The sequence below is a fragment of the Coffea arabica genome, chromosome 11c (genome assembly GCF_036785885.1).
Source record: "Coffea arabica cultivar ET-39 chromosome 11c, Coffea Arabica ET-39 HiFi, whole genome shotgun sequence".
In the NCBI taxonomy this organism is placed as follows: Eukaryota; Viridiplantae; Streptophyta; class Magnoliopsida; order Gentianales; family Rubiaceae; genus Coffea; species Coffea arabica.
Window position 1 is genome coordinate 41,567,528 of NC_092330.1, and position 21,779 is coordinate 41,589,306.

Here is a 21,779-nt window from a genome sequence, read left to right on the forward strand (position 1 = left end):
CAAGTTACCATTGAAGATTGGCTTAGATGGAAGATCTGTCGCGGAAAAATCCCAAAGATGCAAAATGAATCCAATTTGTAGATTAGCTTAAGGGGGGAAGCATCTCCTATAATCCATTTCTTCCCCTTGTTTATGATCAGAAGTTTCAAACCTTGCCAGGTTGTCTTAATTAGAGATTCTTTGGACCATCTACCTGATTGATTGATTTTAGTTACCTCCTTTTCGATCATTACCAAAAGAAGATAAGGCTGGAAGTGAAGAGAAACGAAACATCAAGAAGCTAGCTAAATAGGATAGCTAGCATGCAGCTGTGCAGCATCAAGGCCCTTCATCACTACACAAATTCTAAATCTGGAAGATGCATGGAAAATACTACAAATTTTGTAATACAATTACAACAACAGGCCATCTGACATCACAAATCGCATTTACACACATACATTACACATCACACCAATTGATTTTAGTTTGGTATCAATACACTCTTGAGAATTGCAAAGAAAAACACGCACACATTATAAACATATATGACACCACCATCAAACTTGAAAGATAAAAAATCAAGGACAAAAGCTGGCATGCTTGCTACTATAAACAGATGGCTTTGATCAGGTGATATATAACTGGCTGAAATCATCAGTTTTTCCCCAAGAAACCTCCAGCCATCTTCAGTAAATCTCCTCCATCAGTTTTGCTGCCTTCAGAATCAGATGGTTTGCTCAAGTATCCCTCAGCCAATTTAGCATACTGCCCAATCCCTCCAGATTCTCCTTTCTCACCTTCAGCTGATTCCGCCTCTTTCTTCAAGAATCCCCCAGCAGCCTTAGCACAGTCTCCTAACCCACCCGTCTTCTCCTCTGAATCAGTGGTGGGCTTTGCTGACTCACTCGGCTCTTCTTCCTTTTTAGGTTCTTCGGTAGTAGTGCGCGCGGGAGCTGATTCACTAGCCGGCTCTTCAACTTCTTCTTTCTCAGCTGTAGGCTTAGGCTCTTCAGAAGTAACTGGCTCTTTAGTTTCTTCTGTCTCAGGTGTAGCTTTAGGCTCTTCTTCTAGTTTCTCAGCCTTAGGCTCGTCAGAAGTGGGCTTGGCCGATTCCACCGGCTCTTCTTCTTTCTCAGATGAGGGTTTAGTTTGTTCAGAAGCTTTTGGCTTTGTAGAATGAGAAGTTTCATATTCATGAAGATAATTCCCAGCTTTGTCAACGTAGCTTCCAACTCCACTAGTCTTGTCAAGCTTCCCATAATTTTGGGCAGCATCAAGAAGATCAGCAGCTGCCCCAGCAACCTCAGCATTATCATGTTTTTTCTCTGCAGGTTCATTCTGAAGGGTGGATCTTGCTGCATCAGCCACCACCTTAGCACTTGAGAGCAGACTACTGTTTTCTTCGGATGCTGGGGCTGATTTGTCAGTAGTTTCAGCCTTGGTTTGGGGATTGGCCGAGTCAGTAAATTTCTTCAAAAAATCCATCTTGGGATGGCTTGTTTTTGGGTGATGGTGCACAGAAGACAAGCTTAATTTGCCCAAAAGGGAAAGGAACAGAATGGCGGACAGAAATAGAACTATTCAAAGTTGGTTGCTTCGTATGGGAGTCTGCAAGTATTATTGGGGTTTATATAGAGGGCTGCAAATCAAGATGATGGTTCAGTTTTAGTGAATCAGTGTTCATTACGTGTACTGATGTTAGTGTTGCCAAACGGGTTTAGATTATTAGATATGAATACGTGTTCCTGCCGTCTCTGCTACAATCAATAGTTCTGAGATATTTGTTCGATCAGTAGACTTTCTTTCTTTTCTGATTTCTACTACTTTTTTTTTTTTTGGGTCCATGACATTAATCAAGAGAAGATGTTCTGTCGGCAAAAGAAAAGGTGTGGTTCGATTATTGCCCACTTGTGAAGGGAAGGGAAGCCAAGTTGTCCAAAAGCTAGTTGCAGCAAAAGCACTGGAGCCCTCCTTGCTGTTTCCACTTCTGATGTGTTCTCCTTCCATCCATGAATTCTCAAGATCATTTAATTGTTTGATCCTCCCACACCAGATCTCCATATTTTATATGATCGCGATTCCCTTGACTTTTATCAGTTCAATTTTTTTGAAGTGATATTTTCCTATTCTAGTCACTTTTGTATCTTTCCTCTGATTTGGTGCTGAAGATCAACTGGTGCATTATTGCCTCCAAGAAACTCACAAAGAAAAGAACAGACCTGAAATGGACTGCCAAGTTCGTTGTGCATTTGGACGAGTTATAACTACTTGTTAATTCGGTCCAGATCGTAGTGATGACACATCAGAATTTCAAGAAGCATGCTGCCAAGAGGAAAAAGACACCATGCTTGTATCAAAGTGCCACGACTGTGACCGATGGTGACCTCTGTATGGACACCTCAGGACACCATAACCCACCTCCTTTACTAGTGCCACATTTCATACCCAAGAGAAATTTGAGAAAATATATAAAAGAGGTTTGAGCAAACACAAAGAAATTATTGAGGTTAATTGTTTTCCAACCCTGCTTGTTAACTCTGAAGAGAAAACGGTGCAGAGAAAGATCTGAAATTTTTTTTTTTTAGAATGAAGAGACGATATTCAGCAGATTCTAGTGTGTTTGAATTGCATTTTTCTAGACTTTTTGTAGAAAAATTACTGCAGCAATTTGATATATATGAGTTAAAAAGGTGATTGGAAAATGCGTTTACGGAAACGTAATAATTTTTCTTTAAAAATCTGCAATCCATACACTTGTGCTTATGTTAATTGTTGGTATAGTTTATGCATGGCAACGGGGCATTGGAATGGTCTTAGCTCTTGACTCAAAATAGGAGAGATTATAAGTAAGAGATTCTAGATTCAAAATATACCACTTATGAAAAGAAGAGAAGGCACTAAATCGACTATATTTGTATGATTTCGTTCCGTCATTATGCATATTAAAATTTTTGGTGTGCAAATACATCGTAATATTATACTAAATATGTGTCAAATATTTTATCTATATACATTACTTTTAGTTCGAATATAAAGCAATGTAATTCTACATTAACTGATTGTAAAAAGTATAAGAATGGAACCGAAGTGCACCAAACTCCAAGTGCATTGACACGCTCTAGCCAATATCACGTCTTTTACGACAGGCAATGTTCAGTTCTTGGACCGGGCCATGAGGCAAATTCTCTCTCTCACTCTTTTGGGTACGAATATTCTCTTTAAGAGTCAAAATAAGGAAAGGAAAATTAGGCCGACCAAGACAAAGGCAGCATATTCAGCTAAGGTTCTGGGAATCCAATAAAGCTGGGCCTTTGTAGGGTGGATATCAGTTTTAGATACTCACATTATAATGACGTGGGATATCTACTTGAATAGTTTTGTAATATCAGCTAAAATATTTAGGGGCCGCTTGGTTTAGGAGTTTTGATACTTGGAATTACAATAATTTCAATACTGCGCGCTTGATTGATCCAGTGCAATGAAAATTGAAATATTAGAATCATGCTTTAAAATTTGACCATTCATGACTTCCGATCAAATTGGAAGGAATTGACAAAAACCCTCGTTAAATTAGTGGGTCCTCTAGAAATTATTCCATTTCACTTTCCAATTCCAAAGCAAGAATCAAGCACCCTTACTTCTTTTGTTCCCAATGGATGTATTGTTTAACTTTAGGGTAAGAATGAGCATATAAAGAAAAAGGAGACATTTGTCCAATATTTTACACTCGTTTAGTCATTTACGAGTAACTCGTAGAGGGTTTTTTTTTTTTTTCCTTCTTTCTGGCTTTTCTTTTCTTGATCAAAATTGTAATTCATTTGAAAACCATCCCTTGATTTTGATTTGTCAACAAATAAATTTCATATTACTGTACATAAAATCCAATCAATTATTTACTATTCCAACTAAAGATGAGAAAAGTCAATTGTAATTTTCCATGGAAAAGTCAAAAGGTATATTTGATCCATCTGCAAACAGCTGTAGGAGCCCGTGGGAATAAATTTGTCACTGCTGTCAAATTGTCTGTCATAAATGAATCCTTTACTTCTTTTGGACCTCAATCGGCACATTATGCAAGATATGCAGTTGCAATGTACCCAGGCAGACAAATAAATCTAAGATGCCAACCACCATTAACTGATACAAATTCAAGTAATTTATTGCTAATAACTTCTCACTTACATAAACAGATTGATTTTAAAAAAAAAAAAAAAAAAAACCTATGAACAACAGAACAAGAAAAAAAAATCAGTACATTAGAAGTTCAACCTTCTAATTTTATTGAAGCTCGGATGGACCTAATGCTGAAGGTCAGTGATCTATTTCTTCAAGAAATCTCCAGCCATCTTCATATAATCTCCATAGCCACCACTTCCAGAACTATGACCATGTCTACCCCCTTCCCCAGCCGAACCACCACTTCCTGAGTGATTCTTCAACATCCCCTCGGCCATTTTGATATACTCTCCATACTTGCCACCAGACTGGCCCTCATGATCACCGCCACCGCCACCGGAGGAATGCTTATTCATAAGCCCTTCAGCCATTTTGATATAATCCCCATATCCACCACCGGAATGGCCATGATGATCCTTCCCAGGCTTGGTATGGAAGGTCTCAGTAGTGGTGGTGGTGGTGGTTGAACTTGAATGAGCCTTCCCAGGCTTGGTAGTTGTGGTGGTTGTGGACTGAGAGGAGTGATATTGGTGGAGATAATTCTCAGCTTGTCCCACAATTTTCCCCATGGCACCGCCCTTTTCATCTAGCTTCCCGTAATGTGAGGCTGCGTGCAGAATGTTTTCGGCTGCGTCGGCAACCTCATTCTTGTCAAACTTGTAATTGGGGTCGTTTTGGAATTTGGCCTTGGCTGCGTTGGCTACAATTTTGGCACTTGACAATAATTCAGAGCTGGATGGGGTGGAATGATGCTGGTTATGGGATTCATGACCACGGTGATCACCACTCCTATCACTTGTGGGCTTGCTGGATTTGTGATGTTCTTCTTTATCATAAGAATACTCCATCTCGATTGATTCTTGAGTCGAGTGAATTTTTGGGACACGATTGAAAATTGGATCTGAAGTGGGGTGGAAAGAAACAGATGGAAGCTGAGGGGCGGATTAATTTGTGGGAAATGTAAAGGGCTGTGATGGATGTTGGATTTGGTGAGGGGGTTGAAGATTGAAGAATAATGAATGGAGCAACTGTGAAGGTTCGTGCTTGTTAATGAATGTCAACTGTCGCTGTCGACGCGGTGGTGGGGATTGGGGATGGGCTATAACCATAGAAAGGAAGTTTGTGGATAAGGAAGCAGCACTCGTTTAAGCGGTCATATCGCGTCCTCGTGCAGGCAAACACGTCTAAGACTTTCAGTGGTGGATTGGCTCTTCAATTCTTAGATTTTTCTTGGGAGGAGGACAACTTGTTTAGATTTTTTTTTTCTCTTAATTTAATGTCCAATTGTGATAAATTCAACTTCGAGTACATTATGAGCATAAATAATTTTTTTTTTGAAGACCATAAAAACCAGTTGGTCGTTAATTATTACTCTAATACATGTATAGTCAAGTATGATGCGGTGACTAAACGAGAATAATAAACTTAAAAGAGCAAAAATTTCGAAGAGCCCTTAAACTATCACTCTTATCCACTTTTAGTTCTTGATCTAGATTTTGTTTTTGATTGATTTTTTGAACAATTAAGGGAGCATAGTTTAAGGATTTCTAACTATTTTAGATGTAAGTCGACGCGCAATTGAAGGGCATTGTTGACCAACCATAATCAAAAAGTGTCCGGAGTCTTAGAGAATCGAAAATTTTTCAGAGATTTGTAGAGAAATCTAATAGTGTATTTGAGGAAAATGAAGGATTTTCTCTTTTTTAGACTCTGTTTGATAACTCAATTCAGCACTTAAATTTAATAGATTCAGATCTTAACATATTCATACCGTTTGATAATCATAAATTGAACATATGAATTAATTAAGTGGCACTGAATTTTCTAGACAAAACTTACTCCCAAAATTAAATAATAAGCTATTCACTTATACGCACTCAAATGTATTAGATTTAATATTTAACAATTCAATATTAATGGATTCAAATTTCAAACTTCAGTTTCAGATTTCAATTTTATCAAACAAACCGTTAGATTTCTACTCCATCTCTTAATACTTTTGATTAAGTTTCCAATACGTGGACAAAAATGCCTTTCGATTCAAGGCGGACTTATGTCTAAAATAGCCAGAAGTCCTTCAACTATGTACTTTTAATTATTTAGGGGCCAATGAAGACAAAATTTAGATTTAGGGGTTAAAAGTGTACAATGATAATAGTTTAGAGACTCCCCGTATCTTTTACTCAAACTTAATTGTTTTAAGTTTTAACCTAGGTAAGAAAGTTGAAATTATCAACTTGTATGACTATTCATGGAAACATACATTTTATTTGTTAATTCTGCTTTACTAACGTAAATGAGTATACAAGGAAACTAAGAATACCTCCAACCTTACTATAATTAATAATGGCCCTAATTAGCACTCCAAAATTTTGCCATGCTTTTAATAGATGGGTACATATATATAAATTTATCTACAGTAATCCTTTAAATATATTCCAAAGCTTTTAATATACACACTTTGGTGGCAGCGGCTAGATGCCGGCGGTGAAGAGGGAGGAAGGAAAAGAAAAAAAAAACAAATAAAAAAATAAACTTTTTCTCCAATTTCTCAAATACACAACCGTTTTTCTACAATTTTTACAGTAAATTTTATATAAACACCAAAAAAAAAAAAAAAACTCACCATTCAATTTAGTTTCCCTAAGAAGTTAAAAACAGACACTAAGTTGGATTTAGGAGACAAAAGCGTCAGAGAAATGAGCTGTAGTATATGTCGGAGCAATGACAACATCTTCATGTTAATGTCAATAAGATGACAACATCACTAAAATGAACACAGAATATAAAAGGGGAATCGAGGCATGCACTTTTCTGGAAGATTGATCCGAGCTTCCTTTCTCTCCTTCATCGTCCAAACGAAGATCCTCGCTTCTTTCTTTCTTTTGACCAACAACAACGGCATATCCCTAAAGGGATGGAACCTGAGAACACCGGTGGACATTGGGTGCTGCAGGTTGATTACAGATTCCATGCAAGCATCAAATATGCTGCACTTGTGTTCTCAGGTCACCCCTTTGGGGCAACCCCGTTTTGCTACTGTGAAATGCATCTGTACGTAGCAGTGATCAAATTCAGCGCTATTTCCCCTTTTTATATTTCATTCATTCTTTCGTTTTTATTTATTTATTTATTTATTTTTTACAATTTTCTTGTTTAATTACATGGCAACAATTCAACCTGCAGATGATGACTTTCTAAGTCTCAGTTTAATTTCATCCCAACTTTGAAGATTTGTTCGCAAAATGATTTCTCCTCATGACTAGTTTTGGATCTATTGTTTGTATTTATTCTCGTAAAAAGTGTTGAGAATTGTACGCACATTCTTCATCCTTGGTTTGGTCAAGTGAGTCTCACAAGATGACTCTTTGATGTGATAATTAAAAACAAAGGTGTGAAAGAACTTGTTTATGACGCAATAATGACAATCACACTACCATATTATTTACTATTATTATGGACGACCCCCCCAAAAAAAAAACACACACACACACACACAGAGACGGACTGCCATATGATCTGTAATTGCCAAAGTACTCTTCTACCCTTTCTTCTTTGGCAGACTACCAATATGCCCTTTCTTCCTTGAACGGATTCCGGCCTTTAGGACTGACCGACTGCAAAAACCCTACGTTTACTACCGGACCGGACTGAGATTCGGAACTCGAATAGTATAGCAAAATAGCACTGGGCATATGGAGATGGAAATCGACAATCCAAAGCCCAATTGCAAAGCTAACAACACCCAAATCAAAGACGAAGACCTCTTCAAAGCCGCTGAGAACGGCGACGTTTCGGTCTTCGAATCCCTCTCCGACGGACAGCTCCTCAAAGCCCTCTCTCTCCGCAACGAAGATGGCCGTTCTCTCCTTCACGTTGCCGTCTCCTTTGCCCAAACCCAGGTGCACACTGATGTTTCGTCCTTCTAATGTTACCTTTTCACCTCGTTCTTTCATTGTTCATCTTTTTTTTTTTTGAATTTCTGTAGTTTTTAATATTTATTTATGATGATTCTACGCATTAGTTCATTAGTTCCATTTGAATAAGCTTAATGCGTTTAATAGCTATTGAAAGTGTAGAGTTTGTTTTGTTTTTGTCATACAAATTTATGTAAATCAACTGCCGACTTGAGCTTGGCTAGATAAAAGCTCAGTTTGCTCACAGGCCGAGCACATTTTTGGTTCAAGCTCATAAAAATGGTGAAACCAACTAGATTCTCAGCGCCATTTTTATGAGTTCCTCGACTGGGTTCCAGCTTTGTTAATCGTGTCCGCATTACCCCCTCTTTTTTTTTTTTGGTGGCCGGAGTTGGGGGGAGGTTAAATTTGCAAGTTGTAGGAGTGGACTATTTGTTTTGATCTTAAAGCTAAGTATGTGTTGGTGAATGGTTCAGGTGGTGAAGATTCTATCAGCAGCAGAACCGTCTGTAAGTGGTGTAAATAGTACCGATGAGGAAGGCTGGGCTCCTCTCCATTCTGCAGCAAGCAGCGGGAGTGTCGAGATTGTGGAGATTTTGCTGAGCAGAGGTGATGATCGAGCTTCTCTCACGCTTTATCCTTGCATTAAATCATTAATGCAAGGTTGTGGTGTTCTATTCTGCTTAGTTAGTTATCGAAAGTGATTTCATGCCTAATGTTTTTATTGCAAGAGAATGTACTCTGGTTTGAGCTAGAATGCTGAAGGAAATTTCAAGGCAACAAGGGATAATATCTATTTGTGAATAGGGCTTTTGTATTGATTAAATATTGGAATAAATTAACGGGCATACCATGAAATGGTTGGTTTTTAGTTTTAAGTTTGATGGGATTAGCTACTGTATGTCATGGAGATTTACAGATTTACAGGCTAACGGAGGATTCACAGTAGTTGATTGATGTGAGGTCTAGATGGTTATTGATTTTTTTAGGGGGGGAATGGCATTTTACTTTTTGGGGGCAAAATGCAGATCTGATAGGATGCTGAATATTATTATATGTCATGTCTCTTCATCAGTAAATTTCTTCCTTTAAAAGAAAATTAAGCAACAGTTAGAAATGTTGTGTGCTTCTAAAATTGCTTGCCCTGAATGTTTTCAGTTCTTGTCAGCAGGAGCTGATGTTAATCAGAAGAATGATGGTGGTCGCACAGCTCTCCACTATGCTGCTAGCAAGGGTCGGTTTAAAATAGCTGAACTTTTACTCTCTCATGGTGCAAAGCTCAACGCGAAGGACAAGGCTTGTGCTTACACCTTAACCTTTTTATCCCTTATTCAAAGATCTTGTTGCACCATGTTATGCAATATGTGGACATAGCTCTTGAATGATTGCATCAGCACTCAGCATATTTTCAGAACATGCAAATTCTTTTTCTGATGATCTTTTATCATTATCATTCAGGTTGGTTGTACCCCATTACATCGTGCAGCCAGCACAGGGTACTCAGAAGTATCTGAACTCTTAATTGAGGAAGGAGCTGAGGTCGATGATGTTGATAAGGCGGGTCAAACTCCTCTTATGAATGCAGTGATATGCGGCAACAGAGAAGTAAAGTTTCTACAACGTCCTTTGTGTGCTCCAACCATTTCACTGTAGATGTACCTAATTACTCACGCACATGCCATGTATATGTATCTTTTTAGCTGTTATTTATTTTCATAGCTTCAGAAAATAAGTATTTATATAACAAATTTATTCACTTGTGATTGGAAGTGTGACAGAAATTTCCAGTGACGGGAATTCTGATTAGATGTGCTTACAAAGTATCAAGTATCCTGGTTTTTCAGATTTTTTTCTCTTGCAATTCATCTGCCTAGTATATTTTGCGGAAATAAATGAAAAAATATGTATGTTTGAAGTTTATGATAACCATGCAAGGGAATAAGAGAATTCTCTTATACTCTGTCTGATCCTGTTAATTGGGGAATGTTTTTGCCAATCCATAGGTAATCTCATTCCGATCTAAATATTTTGTTGACAGGCTGCTCTCCTACTAATAAGACACGGAGCAAATGTAGATGTTGAGGACAATGAAGGATACACTGTACTCGGTCGAGCTTCTGATGATCTTCGACCAGCACTAGTTGATGCGGCTAAGGCCATGCTGGAAGAATAGATAGATTATACAGAGGAAACGAAATTTCTTTAAATGGCTGGGGCTAATTTGATGCATTTGGGGTAACACACTAGGATCTATGCCAGTGAAAGTTTAAGGGGTAGAACGGCACTACTCTAGCTATGTTTTGTTTTTCTTTTCGGGTTCATCTGTTGGATCATCAAGTCAACTGGAAGGCCCAGAATTTTGATCAGTTTCATTTAAATTGCATATTTTTCTCAGTTTGTTTGATTCCTGGATTTGGGATTGTAACGCTTGAGCATTTTGCCCCTCCCAACTTTTTGCATTAGCAGATGGGGATAAGATGTTGGAGGACTCGATCGCCTTACGGTCTTAGTGCAGTGTTTTAAAGTCCTTAACTGTGATAGGATCTCTCTTAGATGGAAAGAATTCGATGGCATATGAGAATTTATTTATTCGGGCCCCAATTGTCTTCCAACATTTATTAGTTTGTTTTTGTAAGTGGTGAAAACAGATGACTTTTAACTTTGGAGATTGAGATCGGGTGCCTCATTGATCTCGCTGTCAATCGAGAGCCCTAGAACGGGGTTGTCGTGGCAATACAGATTAAATTGAAATTAAACTAATCTCCCAACCGCATCCGCTCTAGCTCGAGACTGTCCTTACTCCTTACAAAGAAAGCGCCTGTTGGGAAAAAAAATATGTTCATAAATGAGAGGAATTGAGAAAGGGGAGAAAAAAAAGAGAGAGAGAACATAGGGATTGGATTTTCTAGGCATGAGTAACATAATAAAACCTAGACATAAGTGCGATCATATCAATACTAATGCATCGGATCATATCAGAACTTTGAACCTAATAACTAGTTCCTATCAAAACTCAGAAACTAATAGCTAGTTTGGGAGATAAGATTTGAGCAGAAAAGAAAAAAAGGGAAGAGAAAGATAGATGTTTCCAATGTTTGAGAGATTTAGTGAAATAGAAAAGAAAAGAAAGCAACTAATTTGAAAGAAAACACAGCAACTACCGTTAAAAAAATTTTCCATCCCAAATTGGGCAGAAAGCAAAGGAAAGTTGAGGAGAGTCTACAAAAAATTTTAAAATTATCCATTCTATCTTATCCTTAAAAAGTTATTGAATAAGATTTTTATTAACCAATATATCCAAAATAATTTCTTTTCTTTCATGAACTTCCAAACAACATTTAAAATCTCCTCTTTTCTTTTCTTATCATTTCTTTTCTCTCGTAACTTAACTTCTCTTTTTTTCTTTTCTATCCTCAACTCCCAAACTAGCTATGAGTGTGCTTGTGCTTGGACGTGTGAAACTAAAAATTGGTTCTCATTTGTCTTTCATCTATTACGGGCTTCCTAATCTTCTTCCCTTTCAAGAGAGAGAAAAAAAAATGTGAAAATACATGTTTGTCTTCTGCAAGATAACGGAAATCAATAATCAATGGAGCTGAAGGATTAACAATTTGCCGAAAAAAATTGATGTTTAATTATTAACCATAGGACCCTGAAATCCGAGTACTTGTCTACCTGATTGCCACGACACACTGAAGTCGCAAAACACTGCGGAGGCAGGACTGAGGAGAGGATGGGGGTTTCCTTGGTGGAAATAAATAACAACCGTTAATTCTTGTAACTGGCGACTGCCTGGTTCCTAGGATCCCATCATCGTCTACCTTTACACATGCTGCAAGGGCAAGTCTTGTTCTAGTTCTGGTTGAGCTTGGCAGAAAGATAGAGGGGAAGTACGAGATAGAAACATAACCAATCATCATGGCCTCATCTTTAATCTGGGCTTCACTGGACCCATCTGTCAGCAAGCCAAGATCATTTTTTCCTTCTAAAGTTCCATCTCTACCTTCCAAACAGTTTCAGCAATCAGAAGCAGTAGTTGGTTTTAGGAATAATAGAGTAAAAGAAGCTGCTGCGGCTTCCATCAGAAAAGTTCAACTAGTTTCTTTCGCTGCCTCTGCTGCCCTCTTGCTATGCTCCAGTCCCGGTAATTGACTAAGCACCTTATCATCTCAGTGTATTTTGGTGGTTGCTTCTGAAATGTTTTTATTTTCTGAATTCTTGCAGTAATTACTAGTGCTAATCAGTAATGAAATACGCATTTACAGATTTGATACGAGGTGTTATTTTTTGGGTAAAATATCTGAATCCCTTTTTCTTTTTTTTTTTCCTTTGGGGTAGCTAATGCTGGATTTTTCTCGGGCTTCTCTGGGATAGAGTCAGTTCCTGGTCCTGAGTTACCTCAGATTGACTTTCTGTCACGCTGGAATGGTATGTTAGCAACTGAATTTTATAATTCTGCTGATCTCTCCTTAAAATTTGTTAACTCAGAAATGATACATGCTGGAATTTCCAGAAGAAAACCAGAAGAAGTATGCTGAAGCTGATGCAAAATTCAAAGAGTCCCCCCTGCTCAAAAAGTTGCTTGAGCAAACTAGGTTAAACAAAGAGAAGTACGTTTTTCCTTCTCTAACTATTCATAGTCTTGTAGGAAGAGTTGCCATTAAACGCCCTGGGCGTCAGAAATGTGAATTGAGCTTTTTATGACTTTCCTTGCTATATATCTATCAAAGTGGAGTCAAATTGATCATCTTGATCAGATTTGGAGGCTTTGGATAAACCATTTGTTCTTAAAATGTCTTGATAACCTGCTTATTTAACAGGGAAAAAAAAATGAAAGATGAGAAGTAATTAGAATTTGGGCTTACCAGGGACCAGACATGCATCAAGATGCAGTGACATTTTATTTGTGACTTTGCCTGCCTTTCTTTACTTGTTCCAAGTAATTGACTGTTAGTTCGTACGTCTATTACTGTGGAGGCTGTGTTGTAAAAAATATGAGCTCCAGAACAAAATATGACAACTACTTTCCCCAAGACAAACAACTTGCCACCGCTTACGGTATATTCATTCATGTGCACCTTCAGAAATCGACAAGCTACTTTAGACAAGTATTGCATCCGAGGAGCTGAATGGGGTGTAGGAGATTGTTCAGCAGACGGAATGTCACCTCAAGACAGGGATAACTTCATCTCCATGCTGAAGAAAAAGGCTGGGATAGAAGAATGAAGAAAGGAGCCAGAGAGACCTTCTGGTTCGATCAAGTCTGTAAGGAGATTTATAATCAGGTACGTACGTTAACCTTCCTGGGACGGTACCTTTTTCTTGGATCAGATGTGGTCCTGATGGCAAAAAAACATTATCTTGATTCCTAGTAGTAACAATTGCTTTGCATGTTTTGGCACATTTGATATCTCCTTTGCTCTTTACTGAAGGTAAACAATGATGTTAGGATCGAAAGCGGGGTGGTAAGTTCAATATTTGAGCAACATGAAGATCCACTTGGTTAGAGACTCAGAGCAAGAGGAGAGCAATAAATAGAGAAGCCCATGAGCTCCTCCTATCTTAAAATGGAGATTAGATTCTGGAACCTGAAAAATGCTGATAAAGCAACCTTTAGGCAGATAGATGGTGGTTGCAGAGTCATTAGTGGTGTTGAATTGGCTCTACTTTCTAATCCTTAATTAGTGCATCAACTAGATTTCTTCCTTTGATTCAGGTGCTTGTGCTTGCAGCACGTTATGCTTCTGGAGCCAGGTTGTTGTCGTAAGAGATCCTTCATACTTCATTTTTCAAAGCCCAATGCACATGACAGTAAGAATGAGATTTTTGTTTGTCCTAATTAATATGATATTTGGCTTTTTATTTTTATTTTTTTTTTATTTTTTTTTATAAAAAAAAAAAAAACAGATTTTAGAAAAGGTATTGGATCTGGAGACTGGAACGCAAGGGCTCAGATTGTATACGTCTTCATGACGAAGTTTAATAATGCTTCAAGAAACTTCCTTATTAGTCGTAAAATGTATTATCTGCGAGTAGTTTCTCTCGAAACTAGTAAGCAAAAAATGCTCACCTGTGGTCATGGATCAAGCTGCTGCATTCTCCCTGAATGCAGCAGTTTCTTTACCTTTTCTCAGAACATGATACAAACAGACGTTGCTAAATGCTAATGCACATTTAGCAAATCACGCATTCATCATCATTGGCTTCACTACTAAAATATATATCCTTTTTATAATAGTAGTTGATTGCCACATGCATGGAAATTAATTATAAAACGAATAGTATTAGACTGTCTATCATTTTTCTTTTTCTTTTTTTGGCTAGTTTAGATAGGCAATAATATATTTCGAGCTAGAAGATGAATCAAAGTACTTGATACTCGAATCGATAAGAACTCCTTCAACCTTGGTGGTTTGCCAACTAGTTGAATCAAATTTGAACAGTATTTTATATTCAATAACATTCAAATTCGATAAAAAAAAAAAAAAAAACTCGTTCAACCTTAATTCGACAGATAAATAAATCAAGTTTGAACAAAATTTTAAATTAATTAAAATAATCAAACAAATTTGAATGAACAAGTTAAGTTTGAACAAAATTTCAAATTAGTTAAAATAATCAAACAAATTTGAACATTAAGGCGTTCGACTTGATTATATTCGTTTATCCTAACTTGTTTGGAATGTGATTTTCCATGGAAAATTTTCCGTAAATACATTTTTCAATCATTTTTTTATCTCGTCAAATGGCCACAATTTTTTTTTTTTTTTTTTTTTACAAAAAAACTCTTAAAATTAACAATCCAAACAACAAGCAGAATTATTGGTTGAAAGAATCCGTGGTGGTTCAACGGGATCTTTTGCTGTATAAGGACGGCACCAAACAATATATTGAATTTGCAAAGTGCAAAATCGTTGTCTAAAGCCAAAAAATTGTCAGATAGTACTCAGAATTTTGCCCGCACCGTCTATGACTCAAGGAAGGAGGATGGGACGAGAAATCTGTTCTTCTGTGTCCCTAAAGGCGTGAATGTGTCAACGAGTCTTCAACTCTTCCTAAACCACAGAAAAAAATTACAAAATCCAACCGTAATCATTTAACCCCAAAAGCAGGAAGAAAAAATGGGAAAAGAAAAGAAAATTTCCGTAAGATCCCGCAGGCGCAGCAGCCAAAACAACAGATAACGGTACTGCCAGCCTCCCTCAACCTTCTCAACGTCTTCAGCTTGTCCAACTGAGCTCCGTTTCGTCACCCGACCCGCCCCGACCTCATCAGGTAAACTTTTAAAAGATTTCCGAAATATTTAATTATATTATTATTGTTTTCTGCTATTTCTCTCAATCATGCAAGTCAATTGCCTCGCTTCCCAAATCTGAAATCCATATTATTCAGGTACATAAGCAAATCATTGTTATTAACATGCTTCCCTGTCATATGTTTGACAATTTTACGGAGAACAAGGTAAATTTCTTGTTCGCAGAAACCTTAAATTTGATTTCATTCATATAAAGTCTCCAATAGACGTTTACACGCATGAAATTACTAGTCGATGCCTGCATTATTTTGTTCAATCCTAATTAAGCTAAGGATTTTTTTTAATATTCTTTTGCGTTTTTCAGGCCAGTGATTAATCAGTTACTTTAAGATTTTTTTTTTTTTTTTGCATGAAAGTTTCAATCTTTATGTTGATGTTGTTGTTGGTATACCTATATGTATGAGGTCAAGTACGTCTATTAGATGGTAAAAGATTAGTTTAATTTTGATGTATAGCTTCTCTTATTCCCTGGTTTTTGCAGGAGGATCTTTTTTCTCCTGGTGAAAATTCATGTGGGAATTTTGAAGCTTCCTTATGTGTTTTGTGTGTTGGTGAGAATTTAGGTGTAACTTGTGGGATACAAAAGGAAGAAGTTTGTTGGGGAGCTGTAAAGTATGTATAGGCCTGGGGCTGCAACCCCAAATCGAGGTGGACTGCCTATGGATAGTGGAGATTCTGTGGTGACATTGGATCAAGTTCCCCGTTGGAGTGATGTGGAGTATAGATATGCATATGAGAATGAAGATGGGCCTTTTCCAAATTCTTATTTTGCTGACCCTTTGACATCTGCATCTGAGGCTGGGAGTAGTGGAAATGGAATGGTTTCTAGGTTTCCTGTCGATCATGAAATTAACTCAAAGATATATTTGTGGAGAGGGAATCCTTGGAATCTTGAGGTGGATGCAGTTGTAAACTCGACTAACGAGGTAAACTTTGATTACTTGCCCAGGTACTTTTCTGTGGCACGATGAATGATTCCTATCATTGTGTTATGATAAAAGATTTTTGGTGCATATTGCTTTGTATGATCTATCAATTTAGGATGGAAAAAACACTGTTCATTCTCATCATATAGGGACCAGGAAATTATCAATCCAATTTTTAGGTTTGAGTCCTGGCTTTTTTTTGTACCTAAAGCATATTGTGAATGTCTCCTTCATTTTCCAGCTTTATTAATCCTTTATCTGATCGAAAATGTTGCACGCGCTTGTTTCTGTTTTTGTTGCTGAAGTTTGAATTGGGTTTTGGAAATTTAATTTTATCACATAAATAAATTTTGGAAATTTGCTGTCTCTTACTATTAGCTTGTGTATAAATTTTGCTGGTTTCTTTTTACTAGATGTTGCAAGAATGGATATTCTTCTGGGTCCTATTGCCATGGCTTTTGCATTGTTGTTGGAGTTTCTGTTAACGAGACCTATGACCCCACACATGCTGTTGAATTCATACCTGCCAAAACTCATAACACGTATATTAATTTACAAAGTAATGATTCAAGACTCATCTTGGACGCATGTATCCATCATTCCAGTAAAACCTTGGGCAATGTGATTTTGTTTCCTCTGGAATGGATACCCAAGGCTATTCTGCTGCTGTGACCTGGGGAGTGCCAATCCATTATTGCTCTTGTCATGTTATATTGCATCAAAGAAGATGTGAAAATTATTCATTGCAACATTTGAGACTAACTACTTAAGCACATTACTATGGTTATGTTGCATCTGACATCATGTGCTCACATGTGGTTGGCAGAACTTGGATGAAGCACATAGCAGCCCAGGGTTGCATGCTGCAGCTGGACCTGGTCTTGCAGAAGAATGTGCAACTTTGGTGAGTTTTACTTGTATACATGTCTGTGTGTGCATTATTTTTTTGTGCTGCATAAGCATGTTATTGGTTCTTTTTGATGGTCTATTATGCAGATCTTTTAGTACAAATTTTTTTCATTTTTTGTAAATAAATTTATCTGCCTCATTCTAGGGTGGCTGTCGAACAGGAATGGCAAAAGTTACCAATGCATACGATCTTCCTGCAAGGTGGGGTTATCAGTTGTTTCACTAGAACAAATCAATGTACTTCTGTATAGCTGCAAAGAGGAAAGCCTTGTGACACTAATGCTTCAGTCGCTAATTGTTTTTATTGTGACACTTCACAGGAGGATTATACATACTGTTGGTCCCAAGTATGCAGTAAAGTATCACACTGCTGCAGAGAATGCGCTGAGTCACTGCTACAGGTCTTGTCTTGAACTTCTCATTGAAAATGGACTGCAAAGGTTGGTAGCATAGTTATTTTCACTTTCTTTTCTAGCTTATCTATTGGGTGTTATTCATTTATGTGGAACTTATCTATCTGCATTAAAATGTGAGTGCAGTATTGCTGTGGGCTGTATATATACAGAAGCCAAAAATTATCCACGAGAACCAGCTGCACATGTTGCAATAAGTAAGATACTTTTTACACCATTCAGATTTCATTATTCAGGCATTTTAATACCTTAAGTGCAGAGATTTTCTTGGAGTGGCATTTGAATCACATGCGTGGAATACCCCATGTTTTAAGAGTTCTATCCTCATTCCTCAGCAGCTGGAAAACAAATGAAATTAATAAATTTGTTTACGGATCGTATTACTGAATTTGCTTGACGTCAGGGTGATTGGGATGAACTTATTACTGTTCCTTCAATTTTTTGTTTGCTTTTTTCATTAGGAACTGTGAGACGGTTTCTTGAGAAGCAGAAAGATAAAATCAACGCCGTTGTATTCTGTACAGCTACATCAACTGATACTGAGATATATAAAAGGTATTCTTAGAGACCTGTCTTTAGATAGTGTTGTTACTAACTTTGTTGACATTGTGTAATGCAGTGTACTGGCAATGCTTGCTGTGGTCAATTGGCATGTCCTATTCATGTTCCGAATATTGGGAATTTTAAACCCTTCTACCATTTGCACGCAGATTGCTTCCACTTTATTTTCCACGTGACAAACAGGAAGAGGAGATAGCTATTTCAAAACTACCTGCAGATGTTGGCGATGAAAATGGTGAGACAGTTATAGATGAGCGAAAAATCAGAATAAAGTCTCTGCCCAATGTGAAGAAGAGTATTCCAAAACCTCCACAACCTTCCAATGATCTCCCTGTCAGTGATCTTGGGTTGACAAGGAGGTTGGCTTACTATGTCATTCTTCTTCTTCTCCTTGCTCTTCTTTTTCTTTACTTTTTCCCCCCATGTCAGTCTCTAAGCTAAGATGAGCTCAATGAACATCTTGTGCTGGCAGGATAATACTGTATTTGCATTTTGAATTTTCTCACTCCTGGTACCTTGGTGTGGATGCTGCATTTATCTGTCTTATCTAATACTCCTTTTTGCTGTTCCTTCAATAGGAATTCTTCATATTTGGATTCATACTTGGATCCTGCCTTTATGTCGTTGATAAAGGACCCAGACCAGCGACGTAAAGAACAGTGGGAAAAAACTGCTCAAGCTCAGAGTGGTTGGAACTGTTTTAAAATGCTTGGATATGGTGACCTCGGGGGACCTCCTTTATCTGCTGCAGAAGAATATTCTCTCCATTCTCGATACCTTGCAAAAGCAAATTCTCTCAATCTTTCTGAAATTGCAGAAATGAAAATTGTGTAAGCAATTATTGGCTTTTTATCGGGGGTGTTAACAGTCCATTCACTTTTTCCATCACTTTCGTATTGTCATTATTGCATTCAGTTCATTTTTGTGTAGTCTTCTAGAGTGCCTCATGTTCCACAAAGTCCCATTCATACTGGTAATGGATCCTAATGCCTTTGGTACATACCAAGATTTGCTGTTGAAGTTTGTTTCATTTAAAGTAATGGAGGCATTTGACTACAAACTACATGATATTTCTTCTTTTTACCCCTTTTGGTTGGTACCATTTACCAAGTCTCACAATGCTCGTCTAGCTGTAGTCTTTTGTGAAGCTGTTTCTTTTTTATTTTTAGTGTTTTGCTTTCTTCCTTTTCTCCCATTTCGCATTTCATACTTTCTAATATACAGATTGAAAGTGTCATTTCATACTTTCATATGTTAGTGACTCTGTCTCAGCATTGGTTTTGTGTGTGTGTGTGTGAGAGAGAGAGAGAGAGAGAGAGATAAACCACTGTTGTGCTTGCCACTATTGATCAACTTTATGTGAAAATGGACTTGAGTTCTGCTATTGGAGTGGGTTATTGTGATAATTGCAAACTGACATCTGATTTATTGCTTATATTTCAGCTATCGAGGTGGGGTTGATAGTGAGGGTAGACCAGTTATGGTCATTGTGGGTGCACATTTCCTTTTACGCTGTCTTGATCTAGAGCGTTTTATACTTTATGTGGTTAAGGTAAATAATTATTGCTTGCTTTCTTCATTATATTTTCCTCAGGTATATGATAAATTAACTCCTGCATCATGTTTGCAATATGACTCACTGTTCCTGGGTATTTGATCCTTCTGGACTTTTCAAATGTAATATTTCCAAATTTCTAGTAATAACTTGACTGTAAGAGAATTTATATGCATTTCAGGAGTTTGAGCCCTTGATACAGAAGCCTTACTCCATTGTTTACTTCCATTCTGCTGCATCTTTACAAGCGTGAGTATTCCTTTATCAACCTGTCATCAACTTAGTTGATCTTCTTTCTGTTGACTTGTGCAAGTGGGTAAAATGTCTTTAAGAAAACAAAAAGAACGTGTTTATGAGTCCTTATTGTACTTTAGCAGTGTGTACTTTGCATCAAGGCACTAGTACACCTTAGAGAAAGATGCAAAAGTCTGTTTTCAAGGGGCCTAGCTTGTTGCTGAATTTGGCCCATTTCAATGTTGTCCAGTTAGAGGTACAACGTATGCTCGAATTTTATTTTATTTTATTTATTGAAGCTTAGATACCCAACTGGAAACGAGTAAGACTACAGTGTCAAAACAAAAAGTTGGAAGTTTTATGATGGTTGAGTTAGTAGGTTTTACATGAAATGCACCCGCTCAAACTGGCTTGTGGTTTCTCACATGTGGAACTGTATTATTGTACAAATAGGCAACCAGACCTGGGATGGATGAGAAGACTACAGCAAATACTTGGTCGAAAACACCAGCGTAATCTTCATGTATGTGTTGTTCCCCTCTTGGCATTTTCGTTTGAGCAGCCACCATAGGTGATATTTACTGTTCTCTTATCCATGAGAAGACATTTGGTTTGAAATTTTCATTTTGCAGGCTATATATGTCCTACACCCCACCTTTGGCTTGAAAGCAGCTATTTTCGCAATGCAATTATTTGTTGATAATGTGGTATGTATTACTAAGAACTGATGCTCTTTATACCCCATCCCACTAGCCCAGGAACAAGGACTAATCAATCTGGTATCTACTCTATTATTCTTTCTTCAATAATTGGTTATTTTTATTCCGCTTGCTTGCTCAGTTTCTTTAAGGATGTATACTCCATGATGGCCCTAGTTAGCTATTATAACGAAGTGGGTCTCTCAAGGTTGAGTGTGAAAGCTTTTTCATTGTAGTTATTGAGGAAATATGTCATCAAAAGGAGCTAAATCCTCAGCTCCTCGATCTTGTTTTGTAACATTAGAGAGCTGATTACTCTGCGGAAATCATCTCAGGTGTGGAAAAAGGTGGTATATGTAGATCGGCTTCTTCAGCTATTTAGATATGTCCCCCGAGAGCAGCTTACAATTCCGGATTTTGTGTTCCAGTTGAGTTTTGATACCCTTTTGATATCTTGTTCATTGTTTTCATGAAGTTGGGATAGGTGCTAGAGAAGCAAGTGATTTTTATCACGGAGGCATTCCATTAGTCATTTCCCCTCTTTTAGTGGCCATGCTTTATAGTTTTATCAGAGGCAAAAGTTTTCAGCCTTTCTTTTAACTTTTCAATCACTTTGCTGATGCAGGCACGATCTAGAAGTGAATGGTGGGAAGGGCGTCATTGTCGATCCACGCACCAAATATGTATATCAGCGTCCATGAGCATTGTACTTGCACACTTCCGTCATATACAGTTTTTGATCAAGTGTCCAGAAAGTCTGTGAATCTGTATTCTTTTTCATTTTTTCAGATTTTGAGTGTACCTTTTTTTTTTTTGTTTCAAATTCACTTCTTGTCCCATATCCATGTATTTATCCTTTTTGAGAAAATTGAGAGTTCTTTGTGTATGCAAACACTGACAATTTTTCTTGTCGTGTTGTAATTTGATATTCTGTGGATACCACATTTGTAAAAACGCTCAATTTGCCCCCTTGGAAGTTTGCCTTTCATCCTGCCTGGTTTTGGGCCACTTCTGCTGCTGCTACTCAAAAGAGTTTTTCTGCTTGTATGTTTGTAGCGAGTCCTTCTCAAAACATCCAATTCCAAATCCATCG

General features: G+C 37.5%; 5 protein-coding genes across 13 annotated transcripts; 3 read left to right on the plus strand and 2 right to left on the minus strand.

The window, feature by feature from the left end:
* Positions 1–359: 359 nt before the first annotated feature.
* LOC113716652 (uncharacterized) lies at positions 360–1,681 on the minus strand. Its single transcript, XM_027241045.2, has one exon. The coding sequence runs from the start codon at positions 1,465–1,467 to the stop codon at positions 637–639; it is 831 nt and encodes a 276-aa protein (XP_027096846.1). The 5' UTR covers positions 1,468–1,681; the 3' UTR covers positions 360–636.
* Positions 1,682–4,120: 2,439 nt separating this feature from the next.
* LOC113717287 (nodulin-related protein 1-like) lies at positions 4,121–5,356 on the minus strand. The gene has a single exon (XM_027242060.2). The coding sequence runs from the start codon at positions 5,004–5,006 to the stop codon at positions 4,302–4,304; it is 705 nt and encodes a 234-aa protein (XP_027097861.1). The 5' UTR covers positions 5,007–5,356; the 3' UTR covers positions 4,121–4,301.
* A 2,288-nt stretch (positions 5,357–7,644) lies between these two features.
* Positions 7,645–10,676, plus strand: LOC113715541 (uncharacterized). The gene is made up of 5 exons (XM_027239769.2): positions 7,645–8,060; positions 8,552–8,684; positions 9,247–9,371; positions 9,534–9,680; positions 10,114–10,676. The coding sequence occupies exons 1-5, from the start codon at positions 7,854–7,856 to the stop codon at positions 10,246–10,248; spliced, it is 747 nt and encodes a 248-aa protein (XP_027095570.1). The 5' UTR covers positions 7,645–7,853; the 3' UTR covers positions 10,249–10,676.
* Positions 10,677–11,557: 881 nt separating this feature from the next.
* On the plus strand, positions 11,558–13,914 carry LOC113715621 (uncharacterized). Of its 6 annotated transcripts, none has more exons than XR_011823213.1 (5): positions 11,561–12,219; positions 12,414–12,503; positions 12,589–12,685; positions 13,160–13,360; positions 13,525–13,914. XR_011823213.1 is itself a non-coding variant. In XM_072071198.1 (4 exons), exons 1-4 carry the CDS (start codon positions 11,994–11,996, stop codon positions 13,299–13,301), a joined length of 555 nt encoding a protein of 184 aa, XP_071927299.1. In that variant the 5' UTR covers positions 11,560–11,993; the 3' UTR covers positions 13,302–13,363. The 6 variants fall into 6 exon arrangements, 1 of the variants encoding a protein (XP_071927299.1); XR_011823214.1 differs by having other exon boundaries at positions 13,792–13,914; XR_011823212.1 differs by having other exon boundaries at positions 11,566–12,219; positions 13,508–13,914.
* Positions 13,915–14,927: 1,013 nt separating this feature from the next.
* LOC113716981 (uncharacterized) lies at positions 14,928–21,694 on the plus strand. Of its 4 annotated transcripts, none has more exons than XM_027241576.2 (16): positions 14,928–15,350; positions 15,468–15,536; positions 15,872–16,316; positions 17,143–17,220; positions 17,371–17,426; positions 17,546–17,665; positions 17,765–17,835; positions 18,100–18,193; positions 18,349–18,558; positions 18,778–19,029; positions 19,643–19,751; positions 19,936–20,003; positions 20,442–20,511; positions 20,621–20,695; positions 21,022–21,113; positions 21,312–21,694. In XM_027241576.2, the coding sequence occupies exons 3-16, from the start codon at positions 16,005–16,007 to the stop codon at positions 21,385–21,387; spliced, it is 1,683 nt and encodes a 560-aa protein (XP_027097377.2). In that variant the 5' UTR covers positions 14,928–15,350; positions 15,468–15,536; positions 15,872–16,004; the 3' UTR covers positions 21,388–21,694. The 4 variants fall into 4 exon arrangements, with proteins under 4 accessions (XP_027097377.2, XP_027097379.2, XP_027097378.2 ...); XM_027241578.2 differs by having other exon boundaries at positions 15,954–16,316; XM_027241577.2 differs by lacking the exon at positions 15,468–15,536.
* The last annotated feature ends 85 nt before the right edge of the window (positions 21,695–21,779 follow it).